This window comes from Pelodiscus sinensis, chromosome 11 (genome assembly GCF_049634645.1).
Source record: "Pelodiscus sinensis isolate JC-2024 chromosome 11, ASM4963464v1, whole genome shotgun sequence".
NCBI lineage: Eukaryota > Metazoa > Chordata > Testudines > Trionychidae > Pelodiscus > Pelodiscus sinensis.
The window spans coordinates 28,333,931-28,357,830 of record NC_134721.1 but is presented as its reverse complement, the minus strand read 5'-3'; the positions used below and the strand labels follow the sequence as shown (position 1 = coordinate 28,357,830).

The window sequence follows — 23,900 nt, the reverse complement described above, 5'->3', positions numbered from 1 at the left end:
TAGCCCTCCCCAGGTTTTCCTGTTGCCGCTCTGGCCCCCCTCCCAGCCCCGGACCTCTTAAAGGGGCACGGGCTGACTACGGTGCCCGTGCCAGGTGCAAGCCTGCCAGCACCCAGCCAGCAGACCCTGCACCTGGCACGGATCGAGCCACCCACCCGATGCCCCCCAGCCCTCCCTCTCTTCCCGGGACCAGGCTGGCGGCTCCCTGGAGCTTGCCCGGGACCGCAAGAGGCGGGCACCCGCCTGGGCTAGTGCAGACATCGTGGACCTTGTCCACGATCTCTGCACTAGGCACAGGAAAGTGGCCGGCTAGGGCAGGAGAGCTGCCAGCCTGGCCACCCAGGAGCAGGTGTGCATGAAAATCAAGGGGGTCCACTCAGACCCCCGACCCTGAGCCCTGAGCTTACAATGGCCGTACTGGGTCAGACCAAAGGTCCATCTAGCCCAGTAGCCTGTCTGCCGAAAGCGGCCAACCCTAGGGACCCTGGAGGGGATGGACCGAAGACAGTGACCAAACCATTTGTCTCCCGCCATCCCTCCCAGCCTTCCACAAACCTTGGGCAGGGACACCACTCCTACCCCTTGGCTAATACCACTCCATGGACCCAACTTCCATGACTTGATCTCACTTCCCTTTAAACTCTGTTCTAGTTCTAGCCTTCACAGCCTCCTGCAGCAAGGAGTTCCACAGGTTGACTCTTTGCTTTGTGAAGAACAACTTTCTGTTACTAGTTTGAAGCCTGCTACCCATTCCTTTCCTTTGGTGTCCTCTAGTCCTTCTTTATGGGAACTAATGAAGAACTTTTCTGTATGCACCCTCTCCACCCAACTCCTGCTTTTAGAGACCTCTATCCTGTCCCCCCTCCGTCTCCTCTTTTCTAAGCTGAAAAGTCCCGGTCTCTTTAGCCTCTCTTCATATGGGACCTGTTCCCAACCCCTGATCATTTTAGTTGCCCTCCCCTCTCCCACCTCCTTTTCCCAGTCTCCCCCAGTTTTGTTCAATAAAGACAGATTCCATTTTGGACGACACGTTATCTTTATTTTGTACATCAAGAAGAGGGGCTAGGGAAGGGTAAGTGGAAAGAGGTGAGGGAGGAATGGGGCACGAGCCCCCGATGGGGAGGACCGGGCTGGCTCTGCGGGCTTCTGGGGGTGGAAGCTCTCCTGCAGCCCCCCAATTGCCCCCTCTCCCCAGATGGCAGCCTGCGGCAAGTGCAGCCGGGCTGATGGCCGAGTGGTGTGATGTGCCCACTGTGGGTAGTCCAGGCAATCCAAGCCAGGACTGCTTTGCAAGCGGGGCACCCCTGAGAACTGTCTGTCCGGGGTGGGGGTCGGGTCCCTTTAAGCACAACCCTCGGCTAGCCTGAGAAAGCATCTCCACACTCTAAGTCCTCCTCTGATGCCCTGCCGGCACTGCTTCCGGCCATCCTTAAGCCCGGTTCAGGGTCCACTTAATGTGGACATGCTAGTTCGAATTAGCAAAACGCTAATTCAAACTAGTTTTTTAGTCTGGATCCGTTAGTTTGAATTAACATTGTAGTGTAGACATACCCAATGAGACTTATCTTTAAAAAGCAGGCTCTAAGTGTCATATGCTTTTTAGGTGCCTCCGCTTTCAAAGAGACCCCAATGGGATTTTCAAAAGTGCTTAGCTACCTAATTACTGTTTATTTCAATATTTTTGAACTGTTTTAAGTAGACTTATGATCAACCACATTCAGTGAATAAACCATATTTTATATTTTATAGACAACATTCAAAAAAATCTATCTGCAGTTTATCTTTTGGAGATCAAGTGCTGACTCCTGCTCATTAAGTCCATAGTTTGCCTAGCTCTGAGAATTTAAAGAAACCTTCAGCACTACATAATACTAGATGAGGGATTAAATTTCTGTTGGGAAAAATATAACCTCCTTACGTGTACAATTTTTCTTTTAATGTGTGGGATGACCCTACCCATGTTATTAATAAAAAAGGAGTTTTCTGGGAAGAACAGGGAAGAGGAGGGAGGTTTACAATTTTTTTTAAATGGCTCTACAAATAATCACTTTAGGGAAGTGACAAATCCACTTTTAAAGTGACTGCCTAGATGCCAAAACACTAGCTGATGTTTTGTTTTGAGAACTGTAAGAACTGCTCTGAATAGCATGAGGCATCATGATCACGCTCTTCTTTCCATGGCATCAGATAGTTGCAGAGATGGATGTGTCACAGATAGCTTCAGGAAACATAATATTGTTATAAGTCCTTTAACTGATGAAGTGGTGAGTTGTCTGTACAATTTAATTCTGTGTGAAATGAGTTCTCTATCTGTCCTATCAGACTGCAAAGTCATTCTGTTGTCTTCCGTTGTTTTTGCCTCTATGTTTGACTGAAATTCCAAGGATTAATGACAATAGAGCTGACAACAGTGCATCAATGATTCAGGATAGTCCTCTATTCAAATACAAAACACCCAACATTATACACTTACTCCCACCCAAAATAGCTAGTTTCTCATTGACAGCAGATCTAGGGTGTGTCTAGACTACTGAGTTTTGTTGACAAAAGTGGACTTTTGTCGACAAAACTATACCAGCGTCTACACTACCGCTGAGTTCTGTCGACATAACATCGACAGAACTCAGCAGTTTTGTGGACACTGGTATACCTCATTTTATGAGGCATAACACCTTCTGTCAACAGAGTTCTGTCGACAGAAGGTGTTATTGCCTGTAGGGTTGCGTCTAGACTACAGGGTTCTGTCGACAAAGCAGCTTGCTTTGTCGACAGAACTCAATGTGTCTGGACACTCTTTGTCGACAGAAGTTTTGTCGACAGATACTGTCGACAAAACTTCTGTCGACAAAACCCGGTAGTCTAGACGTACCCCTAGAGAAGTGATTATTCCCCTTTGTTCGGCTCTGGTGAGGCCACATCTGGAGTACTGTGTCCAGTTCTGGGCCCCCCAATACGTCCACTATAGAAAGGATGTAGATGTATTGGAGAGGGTTCCAGCGAAGGGCAACCAAAATGATTAGGGGGCTGCAGCACATGACCTATGAGGAAAGACTGAGGGATTTGGGCTTATTTAGTCTGCAGAAGAGAAGAGTGAGGGGGGATTTGATAGCTGCCTTCAACTTCCTGAAGGGAGGTTCCAAAGAGGATGGAGAGAGGCTGTTCTCAGTAGTAACGGATGGCAGAACAAGGAGCAATGGGCTCAAGTTATAATGGGGGCGGTCTAGATTGGATACAGGAAAAACTATTTCACTAGGAGGATGGTGAAGTACTGGAGTGGGTTACCTAGGGAGGTGGTGGAATCTCCATCCCTAGAGGTTTTTAAGAGCCAGCTTGAAAAGCCCTGGCTGGGTAGATTTAGTTGGAATTGCTCCTGCTTTGGGCAGAGGGCTGGACTTGATAATCTTCTGAGGTCTCTTCTAGCTCTATGAATCTTATTTCCCTCATCTGGTGTTGAAATGTTTTTTATTTTTTTGTCATGTCTGCTACACCAGTAATTCACGTTCTACTCTGTACAAAAAAGATTTCCAATCAAAGACAGTTAGATCCAAACATGAAACATAACCCTTATTGATACTGTAACACTCCACACATAAGATTCTGATGGATTTCTCTAATTTGAACTGCAGCGTAGATAAGGACAGTCTACAAAAATAAACTGATAAAACTGAAAGACAAAGAACAAAGCCCAAAATCTAAGCCTTTTAGAACATATGACATACTAAATTTTATAAATTTGTATTCTTTATGTTGAACCAGATCTTCAGTTGATATAAAATGGCAAACAGATTTACATGAACTGAGAATCTGGTCTATTTTACACAGGAGAAAGAAATTTCTATAGAAATACAGAAGTTGAAACAACTTTAAATTCTCAGAACATTAGTGTTGAAATTTCTAAAACAAAATCCAAAAACAGACATGAGAAACATGTATATGCAGCCATATATCAATAGCTAAATATTATTAACCATTTTACAAATGACAAAACAAGGGAATAAAGGATAAGTAACTTTTCTATAGGTTGATCTGAACTACTGGATTAGAAACTGAACCATTGAAACTGTGGTCCCTGGTACTGACTAGTTTGTTGTGTGATTTTGGCAACTCACAAAACATCTGACACTGGCTTCCAATTTGTAAAATAGGGATTATATGCACTAATGCCATATTTACTAAATCCAAATAAATACTATAGAATAATTTGAAACATACCAGGCTGCACTTATACCCTTAAACAGGCTCCAACTTATTTATATGATTAGATAATACTACCTCGTGTGATTAAAATTCTCATTAGACACTAGAACATGATTTAACTTTGCACACAGGCCCAAAAATATTTACTTACAATAGATAGTGCTAATTTCACCTTCAGGCACAAGTTTTAATTCCATTTGTAGACTCCAGGAAACCCTCAGACAGTATTTCAAAGTATTCAGACTTGTGTACAAGTCCCATATTCATTGAAGTTTATTTCAACATTTCCCAGTTGTTCAATATAAAATAAAGCATTTGCTGAACTTTAAGCACAAGAATACTCTCACTGAATTCAAGTACCTGAGTTCAATAGCACTACTTGTACCTTTGAAGTTAATGGGTAAAATTCTGGTCCCATTGAAGTCAACTGGGAATTTTTCCATTGATTTCAGTGGAGCCAGGATTTCACTCCAGGCATTTAGATATTGTCCATAGGGACAGAAAACAACAGACATGGTTTAATGAAATCACAACTTTACTCCCTGGGTTGTGAGGTCAATCCTTCAGGGGGCCATTTAAGGATCTGGGGCAAATCTCTCAGGGATGGTACTTGGTCCTGCCATGAGGGCAGGGGACTGGACTTGATGACCTCTCAAGGTCCCTTCTAGTTCTATGAGATAGGTATATCTCCATATATTATTTTATCCCAAATGTCATAGAGTATTCAGCAGGTAATTCCATAACCATTTATATTAGCCAAAGCACTGCTGTCATCCCTCCCACTTAGCCATTCTGGTCCCTGATCAGATGCTGGGATCTCCCCACACACCTCTTCAAATGGGGGCCCCTGAGAAGGTGCAAGGAAGTGACTCCCTGCCATACCAGTCAGAGGAGCCCCAAACTGCACATTTTCATTCCTATAAATAATACCTCCTTTAAATTCTTTTCAGATCTATTTTATGTAAACACTGTATAAGAACACTGTATAAGAACGGCCATACTGGGTCAGACAAATAGTCCATGCAGCCCTGTATCCTATCTGCCGACAGTGGCCAATACCAGATGCCCCAGAGGGAAAGAATACAATAGGTAATCTTCACATGATCCCTCCCCTGTCACGCACCTCCAGAGAAACAGAGGCTAGGGACACCATTCCTGCCCATCTTGGCTAATACCCATTGATGGACCTAATCTCCATTAATCTATCTAGTTCTTTTTTGAACTATGTTCAAGACCTAGCCTTCACCACATCCTCTGGCAAGGAGTTCCATAGGTTGACTGTGCACAGAGTGAAGAAAAACCTTCCTTTTGTTTGTTTTAAACTTGCTGCCTATTATTTAATTTGATAACCCCTAATTCTTCTATTGTGGGAATAAGTAAATAACTTTTCCTTATTCACTTTTTCCATACCTGTCATGATTTTATAGACCTCTATCATATCCCCGCTTAGTCTCTTTTCTAAAGTGAAAAGTCCAAGTCTTTTTAAACTCTCTTCATATGGGACCCATTCCAAACCCCTCATCATTTTTATTGCCCTTTTCTGAACCTTTTCCAATGACAATATATCTTTTTTGAGATAAGGCAACCACATCAGAACACAGTATTCAAGATGTGAGCGTACCATGGTTTTATTTAGACACAGTAAGGATATGTCTACACTTGCAGCCTAATTCAAACTAGGGCTGCAAATGTAGGCATTCAGAATTGCAAATCAAGCCCGGGATTTAAATATCCCGCGCTTGACTTGCTTCTTCCCGGCCGGGAGCCTTTTTTTTTTTTTTTTTTTTAATTTACAAGCCTGAAGTAACTGCCCGCATCTACATGCGGCAGAGAAATGGGCATTCGAAATAAAGCCCTATTTCGAACTATCCCTTAGTCTTATTCACTATCCCTTTTTTAATGATTCCTAACATTCTATTTGCTTTTTTGACTGCTGCTGCACACTGAGTGGATGTTTTCAGAGAACTGTCCACAATGACTCCAAGATCTCTCTCTTGAGTAGCTGTAGCTAAATTAGTCCCCATCATATTGTAGGCATAGTTGGGATTATTTTTTCCAATGTGCATTACTTTACATTTATCACCATTATATTTCATTTGCCATTTTGTTTCCCAGTTACTTAGTTTGGTGAGATCTTTTTGAAGCTCTTCACAGTCTGCTTTGGTCTTAACTATCTTGAGCAGTTTGGTATCATCTGCAAACTTTGCCACCTCACTGTTTACCCCTTTTTCTGGATCATTTATAAATAAATAGAATAGGATTGGTCCCAGAACAGACCCTTGGGAGACCCCTCTAGTTACTTCTCTCCACTCGGGAAAATTTACCATTTATTCCTACCCTTTGTTTCCTATCTTTTAACCAATTATCAATCCATGAAAGGACCTTCCCTTTTATCCCATGACAACTTACTTTACTTAAGAGCCTCTGGTGAGGGACCTTGTCAAAGGCTTTCTGGAAATCAAAGTATACTAAATCCACGGGCTCCCCCTTGTGCACGTTTGCTGACCCCCTCAAAAAACTCTAGCAGATTAGTAAGGCATCATTTCCCTTTACAGAAACCATGTTGACTTTCCCCCAACAAATTATGTTCATTTTTATTTCTCTTACTTCATATCATGCATCTCTTTTCTTAAAAGAAAACCCCAGCATATGCAAAATATTCCTTTTTATAATTTTAAAATGTCAAAGAGGAAAAATAAAACAACTTTAAAATACATTCATTTAAAATACCTTTTTGCATTATATCCTGGAATTTTTAAAAAAGTAATCATATACAGAGACCATGCTAGATCCTATGTAGGGTATCATCAAACAATTACACCTCATGCTTGATGAGGACCAAATCAAGATATACATCTTTCCCAAACCATCTCCCCCTTTGCCCTTCAAAGAAGTCCACAATCTCAGCAAGCTAATCATCAGAAGCAAGTTCTCCACCGGATTACTATGTGCCTGACAAATTATGTTCATACATGTATCTGTTCCCTACAGAGTACCTTCACTAGATATTTGTCCTAAGATTACATAATGAGTTGCAACATCACAGCCTAAGCCCAGTTTTTTATTTTGCCCCTATTAAGCCTCCAAACTCCCATGGAGAAGATGAAAACCCCACCTTGCCTTTGTCAGTCTGGTGGTGAGGGAAAAATTCCTTCCAAAAGTCCCAACCTTAGCCCAGCACCAGCCCAACCTCACCCCACTCCTGCCAGAAAGGCACAACTAGCATAGAGCAGATCATGATGAAATCTGGTATTTTAACTACTTTCATGGATGAGAGGATGCTCAGCCTTGTCCAGGAGAAAAACAAAAAAACTACACACTTGAATATCAATTGTCTCTTCTGTTCTTCTGACTATCCACACAATGACCTGGCATTGTGCTACATGCTTCATCTCTGTGCCAAGCAATTTTCTGGCTCTCTAGCCTTCAGTGTGCAATGACCTTCTCCAATACACCATTTAATGTATGATAAAATTATTTGCAGGTTAAAAGGCATAAAACTCCAAATAAAAATAAAGAGGAGACTATTTTGTGTGGTAGTTCTGTAATTTTACATTAATCTTTTTCATTTCTTTCTTTTAAAAGTATTTTTATCTGGACATATTTCACCACCTACTTGAAAGAGTACCATATATCACTGTTACATGCTAAACATTACCTTCTCTGACAGAGCTTCTTCTAATGTTGCTAGAGCTGTGTCCGTGTTACTGGAATCGGTCTGCAATGATTTCACTCTGTCTTTTAAATTGGTTAGCTGTTTATCTTTGTCCCTAAGTTGCTCCTGTAGATTTTCAATCTAAAAATAAAAATAGATCACAATATTAATCAATATGTTCTTATCATTTAAGCAGGGCCATAATTATCTGCATTATTAAAACAGCCACAGGTACATGTATTGTGCTATGCTGTATCCTTTAGGTAATTGCAGATCTTCTATACCATATATGATCTGCAACAGAGCCACCTCTTCTTTTGTTTATGTCTTTCAGTATCCATAGTTACATATCAGAAAATTTGGGAGCAGATGGGTGGATTTGAAGTGTGCTGGAGAAGGAGAAGGGAAACCTCAAAACCTATGGATAAGTGCCTTAACTTCTTTATGTAAACCAAGCCTTTGAAGGTGCACCCAGCACTTGTTAGCTTTTTGAAGGTACAACTAGAAGTGTTGAGCATGTAAACTATAACTGGCCATAGGCAGCTCTAATGTATATCTAGCTTTTTTAAAATTATACATATTTTGACACAATTCTCTCATTTTTCTGCCTACTCTAACTTGAACATGACCCAAAAGCAGGGCCGACTTATCCATTAGGCAGATTAGGCACAATGCCTAGGGCCCACGATCCGTTTACGGGCCCAAGAAGATATTTTAATTTCTTTTACAATTAGAAGGAAAAAAATGAACTTTTAGGGTTGAAGAAAATGTTTTAATTTTTTTCTCACATCAGAAAAAAATGAAACTTTTAGGGACATGAAAAATCTATTAAATCTTGCCTAAAACAGAAAAAAAAATGTTGAAGTATTTAAAGTGATATCAAAAATAATTTTTAATATTTTTTTATGGAGGAAGGGGCCCACGAAGGCAAAAGTGCCTAGGGTCCACAAAAGTCATTATGCGGCCCTGCCCAAAAGGCATAAGAGTAATAGTGATGTAGCTTGAATATGAGAATGGCACAAAGCATCTTGCATTTAAATTATGTCAGCCACCACAATAAGTGGGGTACAAAAATATCAAAACCAAAACTAGATGCCTGTAAAAAATATAGTATGAGGATACTCCAGCATACAACATGGAAACTATACTATCCAATGTCAATTAATTTTGACACAATACCATACTACCATAAATTACTTTTTTGTTACATTTTAGTACTACTTGGGTATTTTATTATTTAACCATCTTCCAGCTATTAATATTTTTTGTTAAAATGTTGAATTATTCTAATAAAATCTTGGTGCAGATTCTCACTTCTGCCTGGATCCCTTCTGCACCACTCTGGCAGCACAAAATAAGCAGCAAGCTGCTCTTATACAATGCCTGGAGATTTCTAACACAGAGAAATTTCTGTGTGATATAAAGTCAGTGTATTTAGCTCTATCCCACCAGCTCCTGGCCCTCTCTACAGTAAGAGACGTAATTGCGGTGTGCCAGAAACATAAGTTCAATAGTCCTTTGAGGCAGTTGTAGTTATGACAGGGAGGGGAAAGTGGCTTTCTACTGGCCCAAAGACTATGGAAGAGGAAAGGTGATGTTGAGCCACCTAGCTCTGTTATCTCCCTGACTAAATCCTGCATACAGTGGAGCTCAACAGGACTGAAGGATCAGGGGTCTGATATTCATACTCTACAAAGCCCCCTCCCCATAATTTTCCATTTAATTCAGTAGGATGACAAATGAACTGTAGAAACATATCCCACATGTTGCCTGGAAATAAGTGAAATGCTTTTCTGGATGAATTCCCCCATGTGCTAGAAAGGCTTTGCCTCTGTGTACCCATATCTTACATGGGACTGATCGTACAAAGCACCCTATGATGGAGTGCTGGCCATAGGATGGGGGACATGGGGAAATGGTCATAGGATCCATTGTGATCACATCTGCACACATGAATCTACTTGCAGATTACACCCACTGCCCTCTGTGGACATTATACCTACCTACTATGTGTCTTTATGGTGCAATCCATAGACAAGTAATGGGGCTTGGTTCATCTTAACTTTTTATGGAATGCATACTCTGAACAGTCATTCTCCACCAGAACTCTTGCTCTTAGCCAGTTTTGCTATTAGGTAGTAAAAGTTGATTCCTTAACTTTTAAAGGCAAAAAATAGTAACAAGGCAGGAATGGTCAACTATGATATAAAATAGAGAAAGCCTGCTGTGGTATCAATTTATAATATATATGTCACAAGATACCTGTTTTCACACAAAACCACTCCTTGTACACTGAAAACTCCTACTGACTTCAGTGTGAGTCATGCTTACACAAAGGTTTCAGGACTGGGATTGAAAAAACTGTGCCAAATCTGCTGTATGTTGCAGCAAAGTCAGTAACATAAAATATTTTGTGGGTAACTGATTCACAATAACTGCATGTAAAGCAGGCTCCTAATAGGAAGAACCTGCGATATGGATCAAGTTGAACAAGTATGAAACAGCATATCTGGCAAATAAACCGTGTACTGGCAGCAAACCAGGCACTTTTATCCATTATCTATAGCCTGAGAACAAACCAGCTAAACTTCAGATTATAACTCTTGCACATGATTGGTAGCCAGGATCTTCTCTTGGGGACTACTTTAGTTACAACTGATTGCATTTTTTATTTCTCTTACTTCACATCATGCACCTCTTTACTTTAAAAAAACCCAGTATGCAAAATATTCTTTTTATAATCTTAAAATGTCAAAGAGGAAAAATTAAAACAACTTTAAAATACATTAATTTAAAATATTTCTTTTTGCATTCTATTCTGGAAATTTTTTAAAAGTAACCATATACACAGACCATGCTAGATCCCATGTAGGGTATCATCAAACAATTACACTTCATGCTTGATGAGGACCAAATCATGAACTATCTCTCTCCCAAACCGTCTTTCCCTTTGCCCTTCAAACAACTTCACAATCTCAGCAAGCTAATCATCAGAAGCAAGTTCTCCACAGGATTAGGGAACATAAACTCATTGTGGCACCAGATCCTGCTAGAACAACAGAAGCAACACATGCAGATATACTTCCCCTGATATGATGATCAATATCTCCTACAACACACCTTTCAATATCCCTGGGTGTAAGACATGCCTATCTCAACATGTAGTGTACCTCATTCAGTACCTCAAATGCCCCTACAGCCACATGGTGAAATGAATCACTACACTCTCAAATGAATTCATGCAGAAAAATGATAAAAGCTTTTTTTAAAAAAACCATTATCACGCACAGGCAAACATCTTTCACAAAGTGATCACTCCATATCTAACCTTTCAGTCCTGATCCTCAATGGATACATGTATAACATCTTCAAAAAACAAACCTGGGAACTTAAATTTATAACTTTGCTGGACACAATAAACCATGGAATTAACAGAGACAGTCATTTATGGCCCAAAAGAGATGTTTACTGTCCACTTCATTTTAAGTGATTGCCTACAACACATGTTAACCCCTTATGTATTACAATCTGTCCCACCTTGTATTAGCTTAGGGTATGTCTAGACTACAGAGTTTTTTTCGAAAAAAGTGGCCTTTTTTAAAAAAAACTTTGAAATTAAATTGAAAGAACGCGGCTTTTTTTTCCACAGAGGTAAACCTACTTTTACAAGGAAGAACACTTTTTTTCGAAAGAGCTCTTTCAAAAAAAGACATTCTTGACCACAAACAGGGCTTTTTTGAAAGAGAGTGTCCAGATTGCCTGGGTGCTCTCTTTCAAAAAAGCAGCTCGCTTTTTCGAAAGACTTGGGGCTGTCTAGACGATCTCTTTCGAAATAGGCTTTTTTGAAAGATCTCGTAATCTAGACGAACCCTTAGATTCTTTCTTTCTTTCTTTCTTTCTTTCTTTCTTTCTTTCTTTCTTTCTTTCTTTCTTTCTTTCTTTCTTTCTTTCTTTCTTTCTTTCTTTCTTTCTTTCTTTCTTTCTTTCTTTCTTTCTTTCTTTCTTTCTTTCTTTCTTTCTTTCTTTCTTTCTTTCTTTCTAACTGAAGAACAGCTCTGTGAAGCTCAAAAGATTGTCCCCTTCCATCAAAAGAAAACATCTTCTTTTGCTGGATTGTCATCTCACCTACCTTCTCTTTCATATTCTGTTACCAACAGTAACTACTACATAGTCATAGTTTGGGAGGAGTACAAGAGGACATAGCCCCCCCCCCCAGCCATGGGGAGGGGGTATCACATGGAGTCATGTGCCATTTCTCCCTCTCCCCACATATTTCTCACAACATTGAGCTGCCCTGAAGGCCTTGCTGAGTTTGGTCTGATTAGAAGGGAGGCACACTGTGTCTCTTCCTCCAATCCCAACTTATTTCAGCTCATGGGGAGTGGATGGGACAGGACAGAATTGATGTTCTCTTGTGCTCTGGATCGCTGCCTCAGCAGCTGGATGCCACTTCCTAGGACCTAGTGCCCCCTGTGTACTGTAGAATGGTGAATGTCCACATGGGGAAAGCAAGGCAAGAGGGGACAGAGAGGGCTGGGGTAGAGGGGTGAGGCGAAGAGACAGTAGGATAGAGTTGGGGGAAGAGAAAGGAATGGGGGTTGGAGGGCAGGAAGCAAGAGCTTGGCATGTAGTATCCCTGTGGCAGCAGCTGCAGCAGCACCAGAACAGCGACATTGCTACAGTAGCCGGTATTGGATTAGCCATAGTAGAATCTGGGACTATACAATTACGCAACAGCAGCCCATGTACCACTCCAGATGTGCCAGAAAGCCAGTGAGCCAAAGGAACTGGCTTCAGTGTGCATGCATGTGCACTCTGTCTACCCCCCAAATACGGCATTCCAACTATGCCTATGGGCTCATAACCTAGCAGCAACAATACTGCAAACTTCATACAATTTCTTAACAGTAAAAGTCATAGAGTATGGAAACATGAACAAAAATAAAAAAATATACAAGAGGGAAGACAGACCAAATCAGAGCTGATCATCTGGCAATTACTATAACACGTATGAAGCCATGCTTATGTAAACATACAACTTTTCAGTATCATCAATCCAAAAACAAACCCTCGACAGTCTAGAAAATCTGTACCACTTCCATCACTTGAGCTTTCTCCTCCACCCCTTATTATTTATATTATTGAATGTTTTTGGGGTGTAAGATTCAGGAATCCTTGGTTCTGTTCCGAGCTCTGCAAGTGATCATCTATAAGACATCAGCAAATTGCTTTACCTGTATGCTTCAGTAGGTCTACTATGTAAAATGGGTTTAAAAAAAGAATAACTTGATTTTTGTGAAGTTTTCCAAGTGATACAAAATCTTCAAAAAAGCATGACTCTGGATAATTGGGAAAGTAACGCCATCCCAAATGGCCAGAAAATGCTTCCACCGAGCAAGACAACTTGCATTAATCATTATTGAAGCCGATTTTCTTCTATAAAATATGGAGTTTAGTTAGGTTTTAAGAAATGCTAACTTAGTATCAGTTGGTCTCAGTTCCAATGACCAATGAGAGTAGAGTAAGAACCCTTTCTGTTCGAATATCTATATGCACACAAATGCAGAACTATCACAGCAGTTTTACTTTTTCTGGATGTTGTCCACTTCATGTCTTCTGAGGTGGAATAGAATAAGGAGAAGGATATACCCGCATATTTAAAAAATGATTAATGGAGCTACTATGCACAATGTTCCCAATTCTGCAACTAATCCTGCACTAACAGAACCTTTGGTCAGGTTGCTCCACTGTCATTCTATTTCTGTTGGCTGTAATCCTTCAAATATGTATCCAAGGTGAAAATAAATTCATTTTATGGCAAAAATCACTGAACAAATTAAGGACAAGTTACACTTGGCTGTTATTCAGCCAAATAGCAGTCCTTGGAGAGCATCAGTTTGGTTTTTTTTGTTTTTGTTTTTTTACATTCATTATAACAGAGAGCTTAATAAAGAAACTGTCAAGAATGTTATCATCTTCCTCTCCCAGATGAAGCACAGAACTACTTGGCTGCTGGAGGGTTATACACACAGTAACGTTAATGGCTCAAAAACTCCATTTTCATGCTCATACTGTAGCTCAAGTTTACAAGATATTTTAAGTGACACACACTGGTTGAATCACTTTGATTTTCCTCTATTTAAAAATAAACAAATATTTTAAATAATATGCTCACTTTCATACAAAATGTTTCCAAGAATTTTATCACATACTTTTTTAGGCAGATTTATAAAACAAGTTTTCTTACATAATATGTTATAGATGTGACTGCCTAAGCAACTGCCACCGACTTCCTGTCACTGACTTACTACTGTATGTATATACAGCTTGAAGTTTGTAGATATTTCATGGCTCTTGAAAATCTTTACAACTAGAGGCTTACATGGCTAAAACCACTGTTTAATGATGAAAAAATACATATCTTTAGCATTGTGACTGTTTTTTTAATAATCTTGCAAGAGTCCTATTTGAATACTGATGTAGAATAAAGACAACTTTTTTCAATAAAGTAATGTTCCAGCTTTCTACGGCTGATATATTATATAAAATCCTGTAATATGATGATGATGGGCGATCACTTATTGCCAAGTATGATCATCTTCTGTAGTTGTGGACCCTTTAGTGGCTGATAAGGTTGATCCTTGAACCAGAAGTTCTATTACAATGAGGACAGATGTTTCCAGGTACAGCAGGAGGCTGCTGACCATGACTAGAAGCCAGTCTCCTCTTCCTCCTGCACTTCTTCTCCTCCTCAGCTTGTCAGTGGGCAAATTCAAAATGCAGGGGGCCACTGCGTAGGAGTTGTCTCCATTTTGAGCAATGCTGGGTGAGTGTCTCCCAAGTGTCAACATCAATGCTGCACTTCTTTAAATTATCCTTTAGCAAGTCCTAAAGTCCAAACTTGAACATGTTTACTGATGATTCCACATGTCTTGGTCTCACCCTCAACATCAAAAAGACCAAAGTGCTCCAATAGCCCTCTCCATATGAAATACCATATGCCCCACGTACAGAGCTCGACAAATAATGCAATCTACTTGCTCGTGGCAAGTAGATTGCAACCCAGAAGAGCCAGGTTCGGGCGATCTGTGCATGTGCAGAAAGCGTGGATAGCTGGACAGTGTAGCTGGTGATCAGGGCTCGCCACGGTTCGGCGAGCCCTGCCCATGTATTAAAATTAATGGAGAGGCACTGGAGAGTGTCAATCATTTTCTCTACCTTGGAAGTTAGTTTTCATCCAAGGCAGATATTGATGTAGAAATCCAGCATTGTCTGAGCTGTGCCAGTGCAGTCTTTGCTTGTTTATGGCACAAGGTTTTTGAAGATCATGATATTCAGACAGACACCAAGCTTTTTATCTATCAAGCCGTCATTCTCCCAAAACTAATGTATAAGTCTGAAACCTGGTCAACCTATAGACATCACCAACACTGCCTCCACAAGATCTTGAAGATCAAAAGGAAGATAAGCACATTAAAGGTATGTCTACACTACAAAGTTAATTCGAACTAACAGCCGTTAGTTCGAATTAACTTTCAGAGGCGCTACACAGGCAAACTGCTAGTTCAAACTTAATTCGATCTAGCAGAGCGCTTAATTCGAACTAGGTAAACCTCATTCTACGAGGACTAACGCCTAGTTAAAATTAAGTAGTTCGAATTAAGGTGCCGGTGCCAGGTGCAAGCCTGCCAGCACCCAGCCAGCAGACCCTGCACCTGGAACGGCATGAGCCAGCCACCCGCTGCCACCCAGCCCTCTGCCTCTTCCCGGGACCAGGCTGGCGGCTCCCAGGAGCCTGCCCAGGGCCGCAAGAGGCGGGTGCCCGCCTGGTCTAGTGTGGAGATCGTGGACCTCATCCACGACCTCCGCACTAGGCACAGGAAAGTGGACGTCTAGGGCAGGATAGCTGCCAGCCTGGCCACCCAGGAGCAGGTTCGCATGAAAATCAAGGTGGTCGAGTGAGACCCTGACCCCTGAGCTTAGAACATAAAAACATAAGAATGGCCGTACTGGGTGAGACCAAAGGTCCATCTAGCCCAGTAGCCTGTCTACCGACAGTGGCCAACACTAGGTACCCTGGAAGGGATGGACCGAAGACAATGACCAAGCCATTTGTCTCGTGCCATCCATCTCCAGCCTTCCACAAACAGAGGCCAGGGACACCATTTCTACCCCCTGGCTAATACCACTCCATGGACCCAACCTGCATGAATTTATCTAACTTCTCTTTAAACTCTGTTCTAGTTCTAGCCTTCACAGCCTCCTCTGGCAAGGAGTTCCACAGGTTGACTATTTGCTTTGTGAAGAAGAACTTTCTGTTATTAGTTTGAAGCCTGCTACCCATTCATTTCATTTGGTGTCCTCTAGTCCTTCTATTATGGGAACTAATGAAGAACTTTTCTTTATTCACCCTCTCCACCCCACTCGTGCTTTTATAGACCTCTATCATATCCCCCCTCAGTCTCCTCTTTTCTAAGCTGAAAAGTCCCAGTCTCTTTAGCCTCTCTTCATATGGGACCTGTTCCAAACCCCTGATCATTTTAGTCTCCCTTTTCTGAACCCTTTCCAAGGCCAAAATATCTTTTCTGGGGTGAGGAGATCACATCTGTACATAGTACTGAAGATATGGCGTACCATAGTTTGATACTTCCCCTCCTTGTTCCCCTGGCTTCCCCCTTCTAGCTCCCTCCTCCCAGGTTTCCCCTTCCCCTCTCCCACCCTCTCTCTTCCCCTCTCCCACCTCCTTTTCCCAGTATCCCCAGAGGTTAATCCCCCCCCCCCACCAGTTTTGTTAAATAAAGAAAGTTTCTATTTTTGAACACACGTGTCCTTTATTTTGTACATCAGGAAGGGGGGCTACGGAAGGGTAAGTGGAAGAAGGTAAGGGAGGAATTGGGTACGAGGCCCGATGGGGAGGACTGGGGTGGTTCTGCGGGCTCCTCGGAGTGGAAGCTCTCCTGCAGACCCCCAATTGACCTCCCCCCACACCGGATGACAGCCTGTGGCAAGTGCAGCCGGGCTGATGGCCAAGTGCTATGATGTGCCAAGTGTGGGCATTCAGGGCACTCCAAGCCGGGACTGATTTGCTGTCCCTCATCGAGTTAGGCAAGCAAGCGGGGAACCCCTGAGAACAGTCTGTCTGGGGTGGGGGCCGGGTCCCTTTAAGCACAGCCCTCGGCTAGCCTGAGACAGCAGTTCCACGCTCTAAGTCCTAATCTGATGCCCTGCCAGCACTGCTTCTGGCCATCCTTAACCTCGGTTCAGGGTCCACTCAATGTGGACATGCTAGTTCGAATTAGCAAAATTCTAATTCGAACTAGTTTTTAGGTCTAGATGCACTAGTTCGAATTAGTTAATTCGAACTAAGCTAATTCAAATTATGTTAGTTCGAATTAGTGCTGTAGTGTAGACATACCCTAACATTAGTGTTCTGGAAGAGGTAAAGACCACCAGTATGGATGATGATCATCAGGCAATGATCATCTGTCCACAACACTGCTGGACTGGTCACATTGTTCCGATGCCAGACCATCACCCTCCCAAAACAAGTCCTGTTTTATAAGCTGAAATAAGGATATTGTAAAGTGGAAGACATTTTATCAAACAAATTCTGAAATGCTTAACTAAACATTGGTTTGAAGCAGTGATGTACTGTTCAAATTAAATATATCCTCTAATTTTTAAGAGGAAGCAATGTTTTAATCTCCTATATGACATTTAGGAGAGTCCTGGCAAACTGGCAAAAAAATGTTGAATATGATTGACACTGCAACTCTAATGGTTCAGTGGGCCTTTATGAAGGAAATACTCTTCTTAAATCATTCCATATCAACCTCACAGTTGACCAACATGTTCCACATTAATCACAAAGATCTAGTGTACAGCTTAATGCAGCTGCTCCAATATTATCTCATTAGTTTAACATTAATCTGAAAAAATAGTATAAATACTATGTTAAAAATCCAGTTCCAGTGAAAATCATTAAACAGATCAGGGCTGCAGTCTTTATGTGAAAAAATTCTCTCTCTAGAGATTGATATGTGACCTCATATAGCTAAAATCTCATTTCATTAAGTGTTCCTGCTTACGGATTTCATATTAAAGCTCCAGGTAAGAAAAGCATCCCTAGTCAGGACAGCAGTTTCGATGCTTAAAATTAAGTAAGTGCTTCATCATGGTCTTGAATCAGGGCCTAAATCTTTACTTTGATAGAATCCAGCAGAGCATGCATTAGACCAGATTCTGCTCCTGCTGAAATCAATAGAAAATTTGCCATTGACTTCATATAATAATGCAGTACAGGCAGTCCCCGACTTACGCGGATCCGACTTATGTCGGATCCGCACTTACGAACGGGGCTTTCTCGCCCCGGAGGTCGAGGTGGTGGATTGCTACCTGCGAGCTCCGGGGCGAGAAAGCCCCATTCGTAAGCTGCTCCGGTGCCCCTGGTCTGCTGGAGACCGTCTCCAGCAGACCAGGGGCACCGGGCGGGTTCCCGCGCTTCTGAGGCTTTGCCAGAGCAAAGCCTCAGAAGCGCGGGGAACCGCCGCTGCTGCCGCTTCAGTCCCGGTGCCTGTGGTCTGCTGGGGACCGTCCCCAGCAGACCACAGGCACCGGGACTGAAGCGGCAGCAGCAGCGGCTCCCCGCGCCTCTGAGGCTTTGCTCTGGCAAAGCCTCAGAGGCGCGGGATCCCGCCGCGGCTGCGGCTTCAGTCCCGGTGCCTGTGGTCTGCTGGGGACGGTCCCCAGCAGACCACAGGCACCGGGACTGAAGCGGCAGCAGCGGCGGGGTCCCGCGCCTCTGAGGCTTTGCCAGAGCAAAGCCTCAGAGGCGCGGCACCCCGCTGCCGCTGTGGCTCTGCTCCCCGTGTCCCTGGTCTGCTGGGGGGGGCGCAGCTAGTGTGCCCCCCCCAGCAGACCAAGCTTTTGTTTTGGACCCTGGGGCAGAGCAGCTTGGGCGCTGCCGATTGGTCCTGCAGCGCCGCTCTGGGCACTACTGGACCAACCTGGCAGCACCCCAGCTGCTCTGCCCCAGGTCCTGATTCAGCCGCTGCTGGTCAGTTTCAGCAGCGGCTGAATCAGGACGCCTGGGGCAGAGCAGATGGGGTGCTGCTGGGTTGGTCCAGTAGCACCGAGGAGCGGTGCTACTGGAGCAACCCAGCAGCACCCCAGCTGCTCTGCCCCAGGCGTCCCCAAGTCAGCTTCTGCTGAAACTGACCAGCGCTGACTACAGGAAGCCCGAGGCAGAGTTGCTCTGCCCCGGGCTTCCTGGAATCAGCTGCAGATCAGTTTCAGCAGCAACTGACTTGGGGACGCCTGGGGTTCTTAAGTTGATTCTGTATGTAAGTCAGAACTGGCGGTCAGTTTCAGCAGCGGCTGAATCTGGACGCCAGTTCCGACTTACATACAGATTCAACTTAAGAACAAACCTACAGTCCCTATCTTGTACGTAACCCGGGGACTGCCTGTATTAATGAAACACAACTTTTATCCAAAAGAGCTCAAAGATTTCAATAGAAGCAGAAGCAGAACCAATATTACTGATATAGATGATCTAGATTATTTAGAATATACTAGATTATTTAGTACAAATCTAAAGCCAAATTCTCTGCTCATTTAATCCTGCTGAATTCAGCCAAGTTATATCAACAGAAATTTGGCCCTTAATGAGCAAAAATTTACAATCACCTCAAAACTGGGATACACCTTGGCATGAAAACAAATCTGATTTAAACCTATTTATTTACATAACAATGAGTGAAGTCAACTGAAGATATTTTTTACAATTGACAATTAGCATTTAGGGGTTTATGTGTAATATGGGCACACACATACACACAAACACACAAACAAAGAGCACAGGTATATGTTCACATGCTAGTTAGTAGTAATTCCTTTACAAAAATGTGTCACAATCTGAAAAGTGGTTAGGTCAATATGTCAGCTAGTACAGTGTCTGTATTATATCATAATTTAAACATTTTACAGTGTGATGATGTGAGTACATGACATTACTGGGGGTGAGAAAAAAATCTTCACTTGCTCTGTGACACAGTAAAAGAAAAGGCACACCACATAGCAACAATGCAAATGTATGGCGTGTATCAGTGGAATTGCTGACATTATTTCAGTTTTGATATTTAAATACTTAAATATATATCACAGCAATTGGATAAATTCTGCCACTCCATGTCTGGAATTTGGCCCAGCATTAAGAGTTAAAACTCAGGAGCCACTACCTACTCCATCTCCCTGAGTATGACTTGCTAATTATCTTTCTCGAAAAAACAGAAAGAGGGTGGTGGAGGGGGACGAGGTGCTGGGAAGATATGACACAGATCAGCTCATTACTGTAAATGACCTCTATTTAACACATAGCAATATTTTTGTTCATGTGCATATTTTTACACAGACATATAAATAGGAGAGGTGTTAATGAGTTGGGAACTTTTATTTTATAGCACTCTAATTGTCACATCCAAAACTATATTAACTGGTACGTGCCATGGTATGTATCTTTACTTTCACTCCAGTATTAATGATTCTAACAACTACTTCATGACCCCCTGTGGAATATCTAAGACATAGCATGTTTCAGTTTCATCAAAATATATTTTCAAATGGAGAGGGGAAATACCTGGAGAGTGTTTCCAAAAATAGTAATCATTATTTGAAATTGAGATCTGCTCTTTCATTATTATCAGCTCAACCTCCCCATTGTAGGCACCCCTAATTAAAGTACTTATTTCCTATGTGCAATGCTTATCTGAATTCCAAAGCATTTACACGATTTCCTTCCTCTTAAAAACTAATTTTAAAATTTGATCCAAGCTTTAACCAAGAAAACATGTTCTAAAATCTTACAGCATTTAACAAAATTCTTCCCTCAGTGGTAAAGAGAACAGGCAGCAAATTAAAAACATCCCCACTGAATTACAACTATTTTCAAATAGATCATTCAATTAATTGCCCACAGATAAAGCAACACTGAAATGACCTGTTAGTCTCCTACTTACACTGGTACTGGCCTAAATCTGAAGTAGATCCATTAAAATTATTTAGACTATATTGTTGTAAATTAAAAGGAAAAGCAAACTTTTTGTTTAAATGAGGGGATGGACAGGAGTTTACTAATGATCTGCTAACACAGACAAGATTTCATGGTTACCTAATCTTGGATAGATCTCTCCGTAGGATTAGGGTGGGCAAAAGGATTTAGTATTCTTAAATACTAAAATCTTGTAACACATCAAATTAACTACCACTTCACAGGCTTTTTAAACTGACAATTACATAGGTTCTGACAGATTATTGCACATTCTCTTGCTCTAATACTTGGGTTCCCAAACTGGGAGGTGTACCCCCTAGGGGGAGGCATTAAGAAATTCCAGGAGGGGCGCGAGGTGACCCATCCTCCTCTCTCCCCCCCCCCCATCAAGTTTTGCTGCCCTGCTCAGTTCCCTTTTTTTTTTCCTCAACAAGTTTTGCTGCTATTTTGGGGGCGTGAGGGTTTTTCAAAAATCAAAAAGGGGTGCATGATGCCAAAAAGTTTGGGAACCACTGATCTAACATATGTGTGTGTATCCACATATATAGCAGGTAGTAGCGACTGTCTCAGGAATGCTTCTTGAGTACTCAATGGATTACGTTAAATCTCACCTGCTGACATTCTTTGTAATTCTACAGAAATCTACTTTTCCCCTAAAATTACTTTCATTATCCAAATTAAACCTAAGAAACTGTACTGTGGAATTTGCAAGAAAACAACACAATCAAAGAAAGCTTTTCAAAATAGTACCTTTAAAAATCTACATTAAGATACAACAGAATTTTTCAGAGAAATTGTTGTTTGGCCTCTGTATGAAATCTTAAAACATTTGCTAATGCAATTAATTTAGCGCAACTTGTTATCCACTCTGCTTGGATATATATATATATATATATATAAGTTTTAAATTATTTAAACAACAAATATTTTGTAAAACTGGCTTTGAATCCTAAAATTAATTTTGTTTGATTCCTCTTAGTTTCTCTAGACCTAATTCATTTTTTGAAACTCCAAACACATTACAGCACGAATCATCATATTCCAGCAAAGTGAATAAAATAAATAAGATTATTTTAATTTACACCTAAAAGCAAAATGCAGGAAAAACAGAAGTTGTGATTATAATTTTTCATTCTTTATTTTAATAAAGAGCTTACATATTTTAAGAAACCAAATTCCAAGCAATATTTTACAAATTATTATAACATTCTAAGAAGAGGCTACTCACCTGTGCACTAACAGATGTTCCCTATGGGTGCTCCACTCCAGGTTTTTGTTTGTCCCTGTACCTTTATTCAGAGATTTTCACAGCAGTATCTGCACAGGCTCCTCATACACTGACAGTGCCTCAATAGCACATGTGCAGCACAGACTCCTCAGTTCCTTCTCTATGATGGAGAGCACTGTTGTCAGATGGGTAGCGGAGCTCCCACCAAGACACTTATCTGAAAGAACATCAGTTACTGGACAGGTGAGTAACCTCCTGTTTGAGAGAGAGATGATCCTGTGGGTAATCCACATCAGGTGACTGAACAGCAGTATCATTTAAGGAGGTAGGGACTTTGGATCTGGTAAGAAAGCTGTAGACAACACAGTTCAGCTCATTCGAGTGATCGGGGTCCATGAGTAAGAGTGTAATGTTTAGCAAAGGTGTGCTCTGAAATCCAGGTGGCAGCTTTGCAAATATCTGTGAAGGGAATGTTACGTAAGAATGCCATAGATGTTGACTTGAATTTGATTGAGTTTACTCTGACAGAAGTTGGAGGTTTCATCATCTTTAGTTGGTAGAATAAGCAGATGAAGTCTGCTATCCAATTGGATAGTCTCTGGCAAGAGATTGATTTGCCTCTGGATCATTCTGCAGTTGAAACAAAAAGTTTAGGGGAATTCTAAACTGCTCAGTACTATCCAAATAAAAGGACAATGTTCTGCTCTTGTTGAGCCTTTGCATCAGTTATTCCAAAGTATTTGCATGCAATATAGCGGGAAAGGTTGGTAAGTGGATAGAATTGTTGATGTAAAAGGATGAGTGTACCTTAAGAAGAAATTTGGGATGCATCTGCAGCATGAATTTTCTTTAAAATAACATATAGAGTACTGTGAGCCGACCATCAGTACTCCAAGTTCTACCAGATGTCTACCAGAACCCTTGGTAACTAATTGACCATTCATTATCAGTGGGAAATAGGTCAATGGAGGGATGATAGGAGTTACTATAGAGAACTTTCTGGGTGTCTGGCTGGTGAGTCTTGCCCACATGCTCAGAGTTTAGCTGATCGCCATATTTGGGGTCGGGAAGGAATTTTCCTCCAGGGTAGATTGGCAGAGGCCCTGGAGGTTTCTCGCCTTCCTCTGTAGCATGGGGTACTGATCACAGCTGGAGGATTCTCTGCATCTTGGAGTCTTCAAAGTATTTGAAGGCTTCAATATCTGAGATATAGGTGAGCGCATTATTTTAGGAGGGGTGGGTGAGATTCTGTGGCCTGCACTGTGCAGGGGGTCAGACTAGATGATCATAATGGTCCCTTCTGACCTTAAAGTCTATGAGTCTGTGAGATGTAATCAGAACTAAAACCTCAGATTTGTGGACAGATGCAGGCTAGAACTTGTTCCTAATGGCTCAAATGTTTGGTGTACCTAGCATGTGAGGACCAAGTGCAGGTTCCAGAGTTAAGTTGGTGATCTAATGTCTGGGTATAAGGTCAAGAGGCCCTTGAGGAACTGCTTTGTGATGGGGTACATAAATTATAACAATGAAATTCCATAATTGCTGCTAGATGTAACTTTATGGAGCTAAAGGAAAGTGCAAATAATTTAAGCTCTAAAACAGGTGGGCAATAAGATGGTGGCAGTTCACCATTGGCAGGCTGCCACCACTATATTTACCAGCACTTCAGCAGGTATGAGTGCTTGCACTCCCGTTGGCCGCAGATCATCATTCTTGGCCAATGGGAGCTGCAGGAAGTGGTGCAGACTGGGACACTGATTCCTACAGCTCTT

General features: G+C 41.8%; 1 protein-coding gene across 3 annotated transcripts in view; it reads right to left on the bottom strand.

The window, feature by feature from the left end:
* The window catches only part of ERC2 (ELKS/RAB6-interacting/CAST family member 2), a 1,112,164-nt gene that overhangs the window by 600,254 nt on the left and 488,010 nt on the right, over nt 1-23,900 (bottom strand). For all 3 annotated transcript variants that reach the window (XM_075938889.1, XM_075938890.1, XM_075938891.1), the window contains one exon: nt 7,856-7,993. In XM_075938889.1, coding sequence (XP_075795004.1) covers nt 7,856-7,993 — 138 coding nt within the window. The remainder of the gene's footprint in view (nt 1-7,855; nt 7,994-23,900) is intronic.